The sequence below is a fragment of the Spodoptera frugiperda genome, chromosome 26, assembly GCF_023101765.2.
Source record: "Spodoptera frugiperda isolate SF20-4 chromosome 26, AGI-APGP_CSIRO_Sfru_2.0, whole genome shotgun sequence".
NCBI classification, from domain to species: Eukaryota; Metazoa; Arthropoda; class Insecta; order Lepidoptera; family Noctuidae; genus Spodoptera; species Spodoptera frugiperda.
The window spans coordinates 3,203,570-3,220,246 of NC_064237.1; the positions used below are offsets into that span (position 1 = coordinate 3,203,570).

The 16,677-nt window shown below is 35.4% G+C and overlaps 1 protein-coding gene across 1 annotated transcript in view; it reads right to left on the minus strand.

Moving 5' to 3' along the window:
- Positions 1–623: 623 nt before the first annotated feature.
- The window catches only part of LOC118264163 (ras-related protein Rac1), a 30,146-nt gene continuing 14,092 nt past the window's right edge, over positions 624–16,677 (minus strand). The window contains exons 2-6 of the mRNA XM_035576580.2: positions 7,992–8,063; positions 7,324–7,504; positions 6,114–6,248; positions 4,368–4,548; positions 624–3,406 (exon numbers count right to left, since the gene is read on the minus strand). Coding sequence (XP_035432473.1) covers positions 4,393–4,548; positions 6,114–6,248; positions 7,324–7,504; positions 7,992–8,063 — 544 coding nt within the window. The 3' untranslated portion in view covers positions 624–3,406; positions 4,368–4,392. The remainder of the gene's footprint in view (positions 3,407–4,367; positions 4,549–6,113; positions 6,249–7,323; positions 7,505–7,991; positions 8,064–16,677) is intronic.

A 16,677-nucleotide genomic window follows, 5' to 3' on the forward strand; every position in this document is an offset into this window, starting at 1 on the left:
TCGATACCAACATAGATAAGTGCCAGAAAATATCATTATCTTAAAAGAAATCTTATTTAATCATCCCTCAGTAACAGCATATTTAAATATAATTTAAGAATATTTACTTTTATCTCTATACCTTGTATGAATTAAGATATTAAATTTCCTCTGGGTTTTCACGACATCTGTTACCAAGGTTGCGTAATTATTATCTTTCTATAATATTGTTATTTGTAAATATGACGACAACTTTTATCGATATGACAATTGCTATTTATAAGGTCACTGGTCAACCATGTTTACTTGTTGTTATAATGTAGGTAAGATCATTTTTATTCTCATGTTTTGTTAAATAAAGTCCCCCGCCGCGTCTGTTTGCGATAAACTCAAAAACTACTGAATGAATTCGGATGAGGTTTTTATCAATGGATAGTGATTTTGGAGGAAGGTGTAGGTAATTGAATAGTGAAGGCTTTTTAAGATAAATAATAATCATAATCTTGTGTACTCTAAGTAAAGTGTAGGTCGAAGGCTAGAAGAGAAAAGAAGTCTCATAAAACTTAATAGGCAGATATGTTTCATAATCTACAAGTAGGTTTGTACATATAACAGGGATAAATACATAAATAAAACAAATAATATGAACAGTTAATATAAATATATTTTGAATTATTCAGAGGCTTTACAATATTTGGAAGAATTACTCGACAGCGTTATCTAACTATCAATACAATCGAATTATAGACACAGCGCATATCTATACATATACAATTTTGTATAAAAATAATATTATACAAGCTGGTACTTTGAAAAGCAAATGCAGTACATGGCAAAGTGACTACATACCCAACAAATAGACTAACAAGGTGACAACTCAACATCGATACAAATAAACGCGTCTAACATACATAAGAAAAATTTGGACTAACAGACATACAATTAAACAATACTTTATATAGTCGTCTCAAGGTATATTTTAGATTACATGTATATATCGGCTATATAACGCCTCCACTCTTTACCCGTTGAAAAAATATTGCTAAATACTTTAGTTTTCTTCACAAAATAATGTTATTATCGTATTTGTTTCAGTTTAAAAATATTTTGTTTGTTTATCTCGTCCCGTCGCTGCCTCAACACATTTCTTATATTGTTGGCCTATTATTAAAATTATATACTTTATAACTAGACATAATATAGTTAGTCCATTCAACCATAAACGTATTACGATAAAGATACATAAAACCTACTTAGTAAAATTAATTTTGAATTAGCGTTAAAATGTTCAATGTTCATAGTTCATACATTAAGAAACAAAAATGGATCTAGTATAAAAATGTTACACCAAAGTAAATGGCGTTTTTTATTTTTGTATTTAATACTAAATTACCGTTATTTACATGCTGATTCTTCTAAATATTTGCATCTGAACAATACATACATTAAAATCTTACGGCTAGGGATGTTCTGTGCAATTGTTCGAGCTTTTTGAATTTGGAAAAGAACGAAACCATATTTGAATGAAGTTTTTTTTAAAACAAATAAATCTGTATGGCATCTAGACATACGGCGTGCCGCGTTCGGTGTCAAGCAACAACAATTGCACACTTAAACACAAACTTACGTGTACTGTTTCACTTATTATAAACATTTATATTTTAGGAGTGGATTTAGACAGTAATTAACTTAGTGCCATTTTATTTACTAAAAGAAACGATCTGTAGACTCTACGATATTTGTGAAGTTAGGCGTACAAGGTAAAAAAAGCGTCTCATCTAGAGGCCGAGTAAAAATGTCTAGACAGTCAATTAGAGCCTAAACCCGTTTATCACATTTTCAGCGAAAAATGCCTCCCGTGACAGTAACGCGACCGAGTCGGGGAGGTCGGCGGGCGAGACGTCTGAACAACTGAGTACTGACCATCGCGACCCGGTCGGGTAATGCTAAAAGTAGTTGTGCGGTTTCACATTAGCCGTAGAAGACTAAACGTTTGCGATACAATCTTGTTGCTTACTGAGAACTGCGCTAGGAACCATAGTTCTTCGATTTATTACATTTGAAAGTAGACTTTATTTTCAGCTAAGGTCTAAAATCGCAAATCTATGGCCACTAGCGTCACAATGACGTCACGATAGCATAGCTACACTTTACCAACGATATGTATCTAAGTATTGACCATTCACGCGGCGCGTTTACTCTCAAGCTTTTAGCTAATTTAGAGAAAGAAATCGCAACATTGCAATATACAGCTTAACCCGTCCACGTCAGGTTCAAATTTGAATGTTGATGTTTAGATAAAATGCAACAGCTATTATTATCTGCTAGATGGCGTATTGGTCGAGTATTTCCTAGTTGACTCCAATGAAAGCAGACTTCAGTAGTTAATAGAATATTATTAAATGTTACTATTGAATTAGTAAATGCAGGTTTGTGTGCTCGGGTATACGTTTGTACAGGACAGTGGGTTCCCTTATTTAAGACATTATAACCTACGAATCACATCCAAGTCAATTTATCCCGGAAACTGCGTAGCATATTAACGAAATACAGTTTACATCATACAAAGGTACATATAACGTTTTAATAATTAAATATACAATGATACGAAACTTTAATGATTAAACATTTTCTTACGAACGAATGCTGTACTTATTACGCCACTAGTTAGCCGATAACTCGTACACAAATTGAACCTTAACAGCAAGTAATAAGGACGAATATGTATACGAGTTTGGTTCGACCGTAAAACATTGATACAACAATGTGGAAACAAATAAAAAGCAATAATAAATCGAAAAATATAATCTCTGGCAAACACAAATTTCAACAATTCCATTTTTTTAAACAACCGTTTAGATGCGACCAAGTATTTTTGTACCCGAATATCATAGATGTAGGAATGTAATAACATTTTCGTTATAGCAACGGTCAGGTTTATGACAAAGCACCCAGACATGAGTTATACTCGGATAGGACCTTGCAGCCACTGACAGACGGTGGTATGATTACTTTGTGAAACAATCAAACAATGTACAATAAAAATATCCAATGGCGAACAGTGGCTAGAGGTAGAAATTCACGTCAGTATTACCGATACAAAAAATTTGAAAAAAGAATCCATAGACAATAAACTGCGAACGAGTAGGCAAAGGACAAACTTTGTACAGCCTAAAACTGCCAGTGACGGGGATATCCGGTCGATATAAAAAGCGTTATACAATATACATAGTACGGAGCTCACTCACACCAACCCACGTTACATATTATAATAATGCGTACTTTAACAGTAGAAATTAACATCTATGTATGCATTTATTGCAGTCCATTTGATTACAGCGCTCGTGTTTAGCACATTGATTCTGATGTTGGTGCTCTATTGTAAGCTATGCTGTAAACACTGGCATCCACGTCTGTACTACGCTATCTGTGGACAAACAAACATTACTATATTAATTACATGATATTTTTTATAATTACATAATAACACACTTTTTTGAGGGAGGAAAATCATACAATGACTTCTCCCGCCTTGGGCGAGGTGAGAGGGAGTGTCAAACTCTTACTGACTAAAAACCACCCCGTTCCTACTCCTGCTTTTCGAGCCCGAGCCCCGGTAAACCCGCTAAGTAGTCCGCAGCGCCGGAACATTCTTAAAGGGTGTTCATAATCATGTTTAGTACTAGTATAATAAACTACAAATTACTGTTAATAAATAAAACTAAAATGTTAGAAACCATTAATCAAAATGTCCATAAAAGTATTTGTTTAGTATTAATATCCCTTTTAGTTAATGATATACAATCATATATCAACATTTCAAGGTTGAAAGTGAAACTCCATTACTGTCATTATAGTCTATTATTAACCCTTAATGGACCAAGTTTGATATTGATATACATGTATTGTGTTATTATACTTCAATAACATGATACATGTACATATATTACATAGATAATAAAGTGGTTGTTTAGTTCAAAGGCTACAATGTAAACGAATGGGTGAAGAAAACTCAATTTCTCTTTACATTTTTAGTGACAATTAAAGGACAGTATATAAATTGTATTCTGTATTGTGTAACCAAGTAAAGTAAGTTCCCTGAACCTCTACTATGAGTTTGAGGCAATAGTATTTGTCGATCGGCTATCGACCACCACCACTTTACAGCGACGACATAAATTTATTATATGTCCAATTATTGTAACTGTAATTCATCATAGAGGTACTGATCATTTCAACTCAAAAACTACACGGTATAATGCGATTTTCAACAATGGAAGAAGGTTGGAATGCATAATTCAAATAGTGTTAAGATCTTAGCACATACCGGCGGGAGTGCCTCTATATCTATAGTTCAAATTAATATTGTTAACTGTTTTCTTAGTTACCTTATCTGCGAGTGTAAGACGATCCTTAGAGCAGTCTACACTTCCGCCTCGGCTTGATGGGCTGCACGGGACAGAGCACGGCGCGGATGGCCTCATCGAACACCGTCTTCAGCCCCTTCTGTGTCAGCGCCGAGCATTCCAGGTACTTCACTGCGCTGATCTCTTTAGACATACCCAAACCCTGGAAACGTACAAATTATTGTGTTAATTAGGTGATAAGAGAAAGAAGAAGACTACAAATTTGATTTTCGCTTTATACAAAGATAAAAATACAGATAAAAGGTTAACGGTCAGTTTAATGATGTATCACTCTGATGCAGAGTACAATGGCGTGCTGTTGCAGACCACCACTTTCAATCAGCCAAACTTGATGTTTTTGTGGTCTATGTTCAGCTGTGAATGCCAATTATCATATCACCCAATCGATATCATATTTTAAGACCAAAGAGTTCTCTTTGTTTGTATCGAGCAGCCTCCGAAATGGAGTTAAAAAAAAATTCACCATTAGAAAGATTAAATTGTAATAACATGGGTCATTTTTATCTCGTCATTCCTACAAAACATACACATGTTGTATAAAAAGTCCAGCGAAGGTTTAAAGGTGCGAAAATAATATTTAAGGCGGTACGAAGATTCGACCGGGTCGGCTAGTGTAGTAATAGATTATGATATGATACACAATACCATAAACATAAGTTTCACATTTGCGTGATAACTACGTGAGCTAACATTTGTAATATCCTGGAGCGACAGGTGCCTTCCACTTCGTTATACGACGGATGGTGCGAAAATATATCAAGTGTCACATCAACAGAGGTTTGTTTACTTTGTCACTATTACGAGAGTTACTAGTGGTTTACTATGATCACTGGTTTTGGTTTGATATATCAAAACATATAGTCATGCTTTCATAAGTCCAATGTCAAATATCTTACTCATGTAGTAAGCACGTATATTTCGGACTAGCTCTGCTCGGCTCCTATTGGTCGTAGCGTGATGTTTTATAGCCTATAGGCTTCCTCGATAAACGGACTATCCGCTGCACACAACGAAATTTTTCAAATCGAACCCGTAGTTCCAGAAATTAGTGCGTTCCAACAAACAAACGCTTCAGCTTTATACATTAGTGTAGAAGTATGTAGATGTAAAAGTGTAGATTGTATGAGTAACCTTATTTACGGTTAATCGTTTAGAAAAACAGACCAGTTTGTATTACTGCAGGTGAATGATTGGTAAGTGTTCTGCACTACATGTTATCCAACTTAGCTGGTTTAAGTAAAGCGTGTTGTATCTCCTAATCCGTCTGTCACATTTGAAACCAGAGGGAAATCTACTATCTCGTTTAGCCCTCTGATTGGTTGGTTCATCGGAGCTGGCCAATTAGAGTGTCGAACGCGGTAAAAGTACGATCTCGTTAAATGTAAAACAAACTTGTACTAGGCCCTTTGAAGACTACAGAAACAGACCAATAAGCGCAGCTTGCCTTTAGCAAATGGTAAATAAGTAATTACACTCGATAAACAAGTGACTGCACGGTTGGCGCGGTGGCTGGGCAACTGGCTGCCGTGCAACGTGTCGCGGGTTCGATTCCCGCACGGAACAACTCTTTGTGTGATCCACAGATTGTTGTTTCGGGTCTGGGTGTCATGTGCATGTGGAATTGTATGTTTGTAAACGCACCCACGACACAGGAGAAAATCCTAATGTGGGGCAACGTTTTTTAAAGTGTAAAAATGTGTAGTGTACCTGTGTGTAGGTGATGGGCGCGAGTTTCTTGTCCTTCAGCTTCTCAATGGTGTCCTTGTCTTCGCGAAGATCCAGCTTGGTGCCGACCAGGATGATGGGCGTCGACGGGCAGTGATGCCGCACTTCGGGGAACCACTGTAATGTACAATAATGACGTTAATATACACATACATAATATGTAAAGCAATTTATTGTGATGATTTCCTTATTGTAATATTATTTAACTAAAATATTGCTCCTATTATGACATGTTTTCGTACGAATAGTTTAGTTTTGACGTGAAAGCCAATAGGTTTTTCCCCACTGCATTATAAAAGACTTGGGGTATTCCTCTAAGTCTTGGGGTATGCCAAGACCTTCTATTGCACCTCACACACCATATAAAACCGTAATATAGTTTTGATCTATTTGATTTAATTTTGTATTTTAATTTTATTATTTTTGTTTTGTAACTAAAACAAATTTTTCATGAAATTTTTGATGCACTTATTTGTTGTGGAAGAGGAAAGTCTCCTAACACAGGCATTCCATGCTAAAAATGAGGCTACAATCACTAAATGTTGTAAATTATTTGTGAACAAAATAAATAATTTGAATCCAATTTCTGACCAGAGCCTAAAAATCTCCAATTTGTAAACGTTACGAAAGCCAAATTCCTTCGTAATCATACATGGATTACGTTAGCAATCAGGTGTTTCAAAAGGATTATTACATTAAGTAGAGAACAAAGGACTACATCAAGGGCGCATGTGCAGCTGCTTTGTGCTGTTATCAATGCGCCGATTTGCTCACTTCCTAATTCAGCGCACTATGGCGTGACCAATTCAGCGTTCGGCGAACGGCTTTGATCAGTTTTATTCTTTGTGGCCCATTTGGGAGTCTATTACGTAACATTTATTTTTAAAACTGCAAGACAATGATGGATTTAGGATGTCCTAAAACGTTGACCAAGTATCAACAACTCTGATTCTCTACCCACCTGCCATTAAGGTGGAAATTCAAAATTGGTCTTCTAGGTATTGAAAACCACGTTTGACATAGCGGTGAGTTTAGCTACCTACTATATAAAAATATGAACGAAATATGAGGGCTTGTATCAGTAGATTCAGTAAAGGGGGTTTAAATACCACAGCAAATGTTGGTATCAGGCAACTTTCTATATCATTTTCTTTCTATTCACATTAGATTTTGAACTATGTTTAGGACCCACCTTAGCTCGCACGTTTTCGAATGAAGCTGGGTTGACAAGCGAGAAGCATATAAGGAAGACGTCTGTCTGTGGGTAGGAGAGAGGTCGCAGTCTGTCGTAATCTTCCTGTCCGGCCGTATCCCATAGTCCCAGGTTGATTGGTTTGCCGTCCACCATCACATTCGCTGAATAGTTGTCGAATCTGGAAACATTTATAGGAAGATTTATAACTACTGGAGAATAATAATATGATAGAAATCATCATGTTGGTGGTTTGCATAAGAACAGTTTGTCACGCTTGTATCAGGTATCGAATGAAACTGAGGAACGCCTCAATACGGGTGTTGGGCATAGGCCTATTGACGTAGTTAAATCAATAAAATTGCCCAAAAGTTCTCATTAAAACAACATAAGTCATCGCAGCAATAAAATCAATTTACGATGAACAGTACTAGGAATCACAACATCCCAATAAAATTGAAGGTTGTCCAAGAAATTAAATGTATGACGAAGTTAAATTCGGCTTCGAAATAGGTCAAATAACTAATCAAGTATCTACGCATACATAAACCATGTTTAAATACAATCTTGAGATCAATTTTGTTTGAATTAGATAACTTTCCTAACGAAGCGTGCAGAACTTTGCCTGTAATGTTTCAGTTTTAGATCGTACATAAATGTATACTTACACTGTAGGTATGTACTCTCCCGGGAAGGCATTTGTGGTGTAACTGATTAGTAGACATGTTTTACCGACGGCTCTGTGAACAAAAAGGAAAAACATTAAACATTGTCCCAAGCGACGAAAGCATTAATATTAAAGCCACAACTAGCGTCGGAGTCCGTTCCAATTTCATCGTGACAACCGTCATCATAAATCTCGGAAATAGGATGAGATTATGAAGAGAATAAAAGCCAACAAAAACTTTTGAAACGGAAATTGCAACCTCATTTCAAATCATAATGAGATTTTTTAATCAGGCACACATTCCGCGCTCAAAATATTTTCATATATGGAACGTAGATATATGAGTATTTAACGACTTTCTAATTAGCGAAATGTCTGTAACAGCCAGTATTTTCTTTCATCGTTCACAAATAATAAGGCAGTGTGGCGCCTCACACTGACCCAAAGAAAAAACAACACTCGAGCACGTTCTTGCGTGCTAAGGATGAAGGATGTGATAAGTTGAGTGGACACCACATGCCACAGCAAAAAATGTAAAAAACCTTGGCATCAGCGTAGAATACAAAATTAAAAAGATTGATGTTCGAAATGTTGCAGTTAGCTATTCGTGGCTTCGAAAAAATATACACACGGTAATGTTTACAAGTGTTGTGCAAGAAAGCATAAGACTGGTGGGGAAAAAGAGTAAACAAAAACAAACTTGCTTGCAGAAAAAACATTACAGAATACAGTTACCATAATCCAGATTAAAAAATACCGTACAATTTGCTGTACCGTTATAAATAGCCAACAGTGTTTTTGCCACCTACGAGTGTACCCTTCATGCATGCATATAAATCCCGTGTTTAAAACAACACATCGTTGTGCTCTATTCTCGGGCACGTCTAGAGGTCACGAGTGCACAACATAAATTGGTCGTGTTATAACGATCGCTAATATTCCGCCCTCGTATCGTGCCGAGTACGACATCCTGTCAGATATTCCTGGCTAGGGAATGTCGATGTCGATAAACTCGTTTTTGTTTTAATATGCAAGAACATTGGTAAATTATTGTAAGATTTGTTATGTAGATACTCACTTACATACTATTGCAAATACGATTATATAAAAAAAATCCTAGAAGAATGTTAATGACTTTCGCATATACTACAATCTATGCTGTATAATATTATTATCATTATCACGATAGTCTCGTTTCTGAGTAGTGTTATCTGTGTAATTTGTAAAAGCTCATAATTACCTACGTACTATATAAATATTCTTATCTCGTATACAGTATACAATGATAATTCAAAACATTATGAATCACTGTGTGTAACCAGTGCGAACCCTGACGAATGTAAAGAAGGAACGTCGACTGACCGCCCATAACCCTCGACCCGGCGCGTACGCATCTCTACAGCGATCGCTCTTCATTCCACAAATGAATCACGTTGCATAACAGGCTGCGGCTGCCTGGAGGAAACGCTGAACATGGGAACATCTGACCTGTGATTGTTAGTCATCGAATAATAGAAGCAAATATAATGCATCATATTTATGTATACTTGGTACTTTTCATACTTGTCACTAATCGTATGAGTCATTAAATGTCGTTACTGCAGAATGATATATTTCTTCCTTAATGTTTTCTCAGAAGATTTGTATCAGTATTTGATAGACGTTATCGCCAATCTATGGGGAGATATGACCCACATTGTTTTATTTATGGCTAACTGCAAAACGCTTTGTCCGTCATCAATAAATAAAATTGCTGAACGGAAAAGAATAAAGAAACATTCTGCAGACCTTTATTAAAATTATTTAATGTCAATTATTGAAGATTCACACTAGTATTTTTAGATAGAAATATGTATGTGATGTGATAATCGATCACTAAACATTTCAATTTAATGTAAACGATTGCGTGTTAATTCTATCGATTCTTTATCATAACACGCATTGACACAAAAAGGAATTACGTTTTAATTCAAACATCAAATTATGAAGACACACAACGTTCCCAAAACATTACAAAGAACATGACGCCTCGATATTAAACAAGTCGAGTCGATGCGTCAATAGCATAACGATTTGATAATATCGCTACGCTTCGTGACTGAATCATCGTCCATGACTCAAAGAAGGTCAAGAAAGCAAACATTATTCGGTAAATGTTTGGTCCGTCAAGATTTATTCCGTACAATATTTCCAGCAATAAAACCGTGGGACTTGTCGCCCCATGGGCATCGTTGTTTGTTTTCTCGCCTCAAGTGGGAAGGTTAGCGAAGTAACCATATCGTATTAATCTTTCCGGTGTCCAGGCTGCTTTGTTTATAAATAAACAATAAAAACTGGACTTAGCGATACAAGGGGATGTTTTAAAGACTTCTTATATCAATAACATTCCAAAATGACTGTTTGTAGTTATAATACACGAGATAAATGAAATTTTGTTCCTCTCTTATTGTAAGGACACAGATAATATCACAGATCGTTTACAACACGTGTTCCACAATATCTGGTGACATGTTAACCATGTGTGGATTGTGGAACTCGCTTAACAAACGCGTTAATTCGCCCAGGAGAGCATTTCCGTGTGATATAGCGTTTCGCGTATTTAGCATACAATTAGTAGGTAACTCCAGCTAAGGTCATTTCAAATACCCGTTTGCTAATGATGCTATGCAAAGTAATTACGTGTAATACAGACAAAACACACCTTTAAGTAATAAATAATACTGCGGTAACCGCACAAAAGCAAGGAAGGAATAGAGCCTTCAAAACTTAACACAATTTCCTGCAACACGGTAAAATTGTGAGGATATTTCTGTCAGAAAAATACCGAGTTTCATTACGGAATGAGGGCGCGTTACTACGGCTGAAGAGTAGGGCTGTCGGCTGTCGCGAAATCAAAACACCGCGGGAGAGTAACTCGAATTTTATAAATAAACCAAGTAACTGAGGAGTTATGGCTGTATAAATACATGAAGTCATTCATCGTAATAGCCAGCTGAGAAGAAATATACCGTCTTGTGCTTTATCTGTCTAGACGGGAATAATTTAAAGTTGTCATGTTTTCACTCACTCTATAGTGATTGTAAATAAATGAGTTTGAAGAATTTGATCGTTCAAGATTTTATCTACTATTCAGGACCCACTTTAAGTGTTACGAGGAACAAATTACAAATTAAATTCAAGGAATTATAAAACGATTACAGATTTCCTAGGAGTTTGTAAGTTATTCAAAAAATGTTCTAGCTATTTGCTGCAGCAATAAAGATGACGTTGAGATAGCCTTGGTTTTGTTTTTATTTTTAAGTGTTTTCCCAGTAAAAATACCAGTTGAGCTGTTGCATAGCATCACGATATTTAGTCTATGAAAAACAGTTTACATTTATTTTTGATGTAACTATAACGTTGCATCAAGCATAGATTTAGACATTTTACACCAGGTAACTCACAATGATGACCTTAAATTCTGAAAAAGATCAACACAATATAATATAGGTACTTTATCCAATCGTGAACATGGAAATCGATATCAGAGTCTTGCCTTGTAAACTTCGTAACTAATAAAGGCATTCGAGAATTTAATCCAACAAGTGTTGAATCTATTCTGAGCTTTGTTGTGATAACATCAACAGCGTGTTTTGACTAATCTCACGTCTCGTGGTTGAGATACACAGAATCCGTTACGAGTTTTTGTTCTCAAGTTTATGTTTTGCTTCGAACTTCTAACATTTCATGTCGTATCTTTGCGGTTTGAAGTTACCCTGTTAGATAAATAGCTACCATAAAACGTATTTGCTACGTGGCAGATTTAGATTAACAGATTTAGAGCAGGTTAGAACAAATATATTCCTAAATAACAGTTTCAGCTTAGTTAAAACAAAATGGTTTCCTAAAGGAGCAATTATATTCGATTTCCTGTTAAATAATTGGGACTTTAGTATGTAGCGGGAAAATTGTATTAAAATTCGAAATTACATGGTAAATATCTCGGTTAATTAGTAATTTAACTAGAATTAAATAGGTTTAAATCACTGTTTAAACCGTATAAGGTTACCCATCAACGGTTATACTAATTTATTTTCTATTTCTAATCCGTCGTACAATTAACAGATGCATTACTTCCTAGTAAAATAAAGAAATGGCGTGATGACGCATTGGCTAGATGTGAGCACAGCTGACTCAAACGATCTCTGCTCTTTTATTTCCAAGACTAATGCATTTCATTCAATTTGTTTACTTTTGCATCCTAGAACTTTCTGTTTATCTGCTTTCCAAGAATTGATTTTGAATAACTCTATTATCTATACATTATGGTTCAGTTTAGAACAGGAAAAGTTTATATGCACACGGGATTTCGTGATTACCTCACCAGAAACGGAGAATAATATAACAATACATAGTAAATGGTTACAGTTTCCTTTACAATAAGAAGCGTGCATGTGAAACGAGTTATCGGATGTGACAGTCAATAAGTCCTTGTCTGACCCCATTCAATTTCTTTGTAAGTCAATGAACTACTGCTGCATGCATTCAAGCATTCCTATTTTATTATTAATATTTTTACAAGTGAGTTCATGAGTTGTACGCGTTTGAGAACACATGCACCATGCAATGGAGGTCAACGCCCTTTGCAGACGATTTGTTTATTCGGATTCAGTATCATACTAATGTATGTTCATGATAACTGTATAAGCCATAGTTATTTCTAGAACAAATTATAGGTTAATTTGCCGGAAAATCATCGTGTGTACTTGTTTAGAGTCGGATATCGTTTACAATTCGTACTCATAAATAACGGAAACATCATGAAATAATGATTTATTTTATATTCGCTTCAAATCGCGTGGATATCAATCATAGTTAGAAGCGAACGTTTTATAATTTCCTTCATAGGCGGACATACAATGACTTGGTACAGAAATACGAAACAAAATATATTTTTAACGTTTGCTGTTTTATCTTTACGATGTGAAAACTGGAGCAAAGACAAAGTAAATCAACGTAAAAGCTGGCTTGAGTTTATGTATTATCTAACAGACGTATCGTTATTTGGTGCACAAACTAACTGCAGGGTGAGATAAAAATGTGGTGCAGCGCGGTGATTATAAGGTCTGGTGATAAGAGCCGCATATCTACTGTTAAATTTGTATAACGTTGCTGTTAATTCACCATTTAAGAAATAGATAACTGTACGTACGATTTGCAATATGGAACACGATTAGAGGAAATAATCAAAAGGTTCGTTCGTTCAAAGAGCTCTTAAAACATTGATAAATGACGAAGTACTAGCTATTATGTCCACTGGGTCTTCCCTATCAACTGACAATGACAGTAAACAGCATCCTATGACGTTGGATCTTGGATCATCATTCAACGAATAAATGGATTACAAATATTTCCACATTGAAACGCAAAATATAACTACTGTGACGACATTGCATGTAACCACACACACAATTTAGAAGAATTTGATACGGCACATGAAATTGCTTTGCAAAATCAGTTGAATAATCGATACCTAAATAAAACATTGTATAATAAATAAGAAAATAGTTACGTACATATATGCAATTAGATATTATTGACGTAGTATTGAGAAACTATGGTTTAGTATTACTTAAAATTATACGTAAGTTCAGGCGTGTAAAACGAATAGATTGCCGTTTGCCCGTGTTTATTTTCTGCGAGGGTTTACTTAAATTAACTTTTAAATGAACACCATACATTATTCGTTCCCTGCCAACAGACAGACATCATAAACTTTAATAACATGTGCTGTAACAAAGAGATAAAAGACTTTACAAACAATTCTGAGCCGGGAAAGAGTTTCAAAACTTTTCCTTACAAATAACCCTAGAATATAAGAAAACTTTGGCAGAGTATCGTTTTCCACGAAATTGCCTATACAATATAGTTATGTGTGTACTATGTACTATTAAACAATGGGCATATTTATGGTCATTGGGCAACCGACATAATCTATAGTGGCCACTAAATCTATTTAGCACTTTAAGCACCGGTCGAGCACTTCAGCTTGCGTGAGTAATGAACGTATGAGTCACCGAGATTCTCATTAACTTGGGAACGTCGAGTAACAAAATTGAATAAACGGGACACCTATGTGCGTCAAGGAACGTTAAAATATCATTAAGTGCAATAATATGCATTTGAAACCGTTAGCTGGAATTGTAGATGGATGCGTAATCATGCGTAAGCTTCTAATATGAAATTGTGATGTGGTTTTTACGTCATTGCTAACGGGGGGATTTGAAAGTTATGCAGCATCATCATTGGATGTTTTATGGTAAATGCCGTCATATTTAGACCGCAACCAAATGATGTTTGTTAATTAGTACTTTAGTACTTTGTACCTACTAAAGATGATTCAGCGTTGAAATAAAGCAGTATGTCCAAAACCTATTCTATCAGAATGTCCCTAGTTTTGCTATAGCCCTAACTCCCATCGTGTGATGTACGATCGTGTGACACTATGCTAATGTCATTACAGCGACTCAAAGCACATACTGCATCGCTTTATAGCTCAGTTATTCGATCAAATTGATTTCCTGTAAAGTGAATTTTGAGTGCAGGCTATTGGTGTGACGTAAGTGGATTATTGGTTTAATATTTCGTTACTAAGCTAACTATTGAATGAATGTAGGAAATATTGATATTCCCGTGAATTTTATGACGATAGAATACTTTATTTGCAAAATTATGATGACTCATAATGACGTTAGTTACCAATGGTAGAATGAATCAGGGTGAGGAAAGAAAGAAAATGACAACGGAGCACTAAGCCTTCTAAAAATCCAATTACACTTAGAAACCCACTTTCACCTAGACGGTAATGCATTAAAAGTTGGGACGGTAGGTCCCAGTTTCAGCAAACATTTGCGGTATTCCAGACGTTTATGTGTTTGAACTCTGATACGGGCATACGGCAGGCATGCTGGAGATGTCGAGATGAATTTCAAACATAATGATATTACCGCGACCCTTGTACGAGGAAGCAGTTTTTCGTGGAAGCAATTTAATCTCTGCATTTAGGTACTTTGTGTATCATGTTATGTTAATGTTTCTTTTGCAGGTCTTTTGTTTTAATTGAACCAGTAAAAAAGGTTTTTTTTTGCTAAAATCTTTTCTGTGTCACAATCTCCCAATCGCAACTTTTCAGTAGTTATAACATTAGATATAATAGGGAAATCGAATATTTGGGTCGAATTATTATGTTTTTATGATCATCTATAAAGAGCCAACGATTCCGTCACGATTTCGACAGCTCTATAACACAACAGACGATGAATGTTTTATTAACAACTTTATCATAACTTTTAGAACTCACTTCTCAGTTCAGTTAAAACAAAAATAATTTTGCTTTCATCATCATTTTAATATCATAATAATCGTTCAGTTTATTGCTTTTTGGATGTAGAGTTTACACTAACGGCCCAAGGTATTAAAATAATACTTTTATAACTAATATATCACCACTTAATAAAACCAGAAATCCTTCTGGATAAGCATTCTCGTTTACTAAGAAAATGACTGTGAACTTGAGCAACTAATTAAAATATCCAAGTGATATTGTTGTAATATTCAAAAAGTTTTCTCTATTTATTAATAAACTAGACCTAGAATATATTTTAAAATATTGTTCTGATCAGAGTAATGGCTTCATTTTAACAAGGAAAGTATTCAGCACATGATGATTATGTGTAGGTAACCGTGTAACTTCCAAGGGTTGTCAACCATCCTGAATACAAAACATCGGGTAAAAGCCTCCCTAACCAACAAAACAAGAGATAAATGGAACGGAACCGAATATTATATGTCATAGCGTGACATCTACGTCAATGTCTTATCAAGATGAATTGTTTCCGATACTCCTTCATTGTGTGATGCAAGGGAAACTGGAATGATTGTTCCATCTGCATATATATTCGTAATAATGTGTACGAGGACGATTCTCGTAGGACGTTAGATTGGCAAATGAAACGTCTTCTGCACGTAATGTACCAATTTTATCATTAAATTGATGTCATTAAACCAATATGGGCAACCAGGACTAGCAAGGTGTTATCATAAATGAAACCTCAAACCACGTTATGAGTCAATAAGGCAATGTACAAAGTTCAAAGTGTTCAACATTGACATCGATTAAAATCCACAGACCCAATAAATTAATACTACTTTTGTAGTTACACAAATAACAATAGACTTCATAAATAAAGCTAAAGGGATTGACGTTATACCGTTGCTAATGTAGAAAATATGTTATTATTGTGACATTTATTCCCATTTTACCGTAAACATTTAACCGCACTTAATGGTTTCGCCGTCCGCCATAACACCGGAACTTTTCTGCAAAATGGTGCGCAAATAACCGACGTAACGAGAATGTGTTTCCCAACTTTCCGATTCCCAATTGGAAAACGCATTCGAAAATAAATATTTACGCAATATACGAATGCTCCATTATATTTTCTCTTTCATTTTCCATTTTGTTTTTCAATATCGTTACTTTACATATCGTTGGAAGAGAATTTATGCTGTTCCGCACGCAAACCTTTTCCAAGTATTTGTACGCCGTTTTGGATTTTGGGATCACTGATTTGACCCACTTTTTGTGAATATCGAAATAGCAAATATTTGGATGCCCATAAAAGAGTTATTGTTAAGGTAAACAGGGA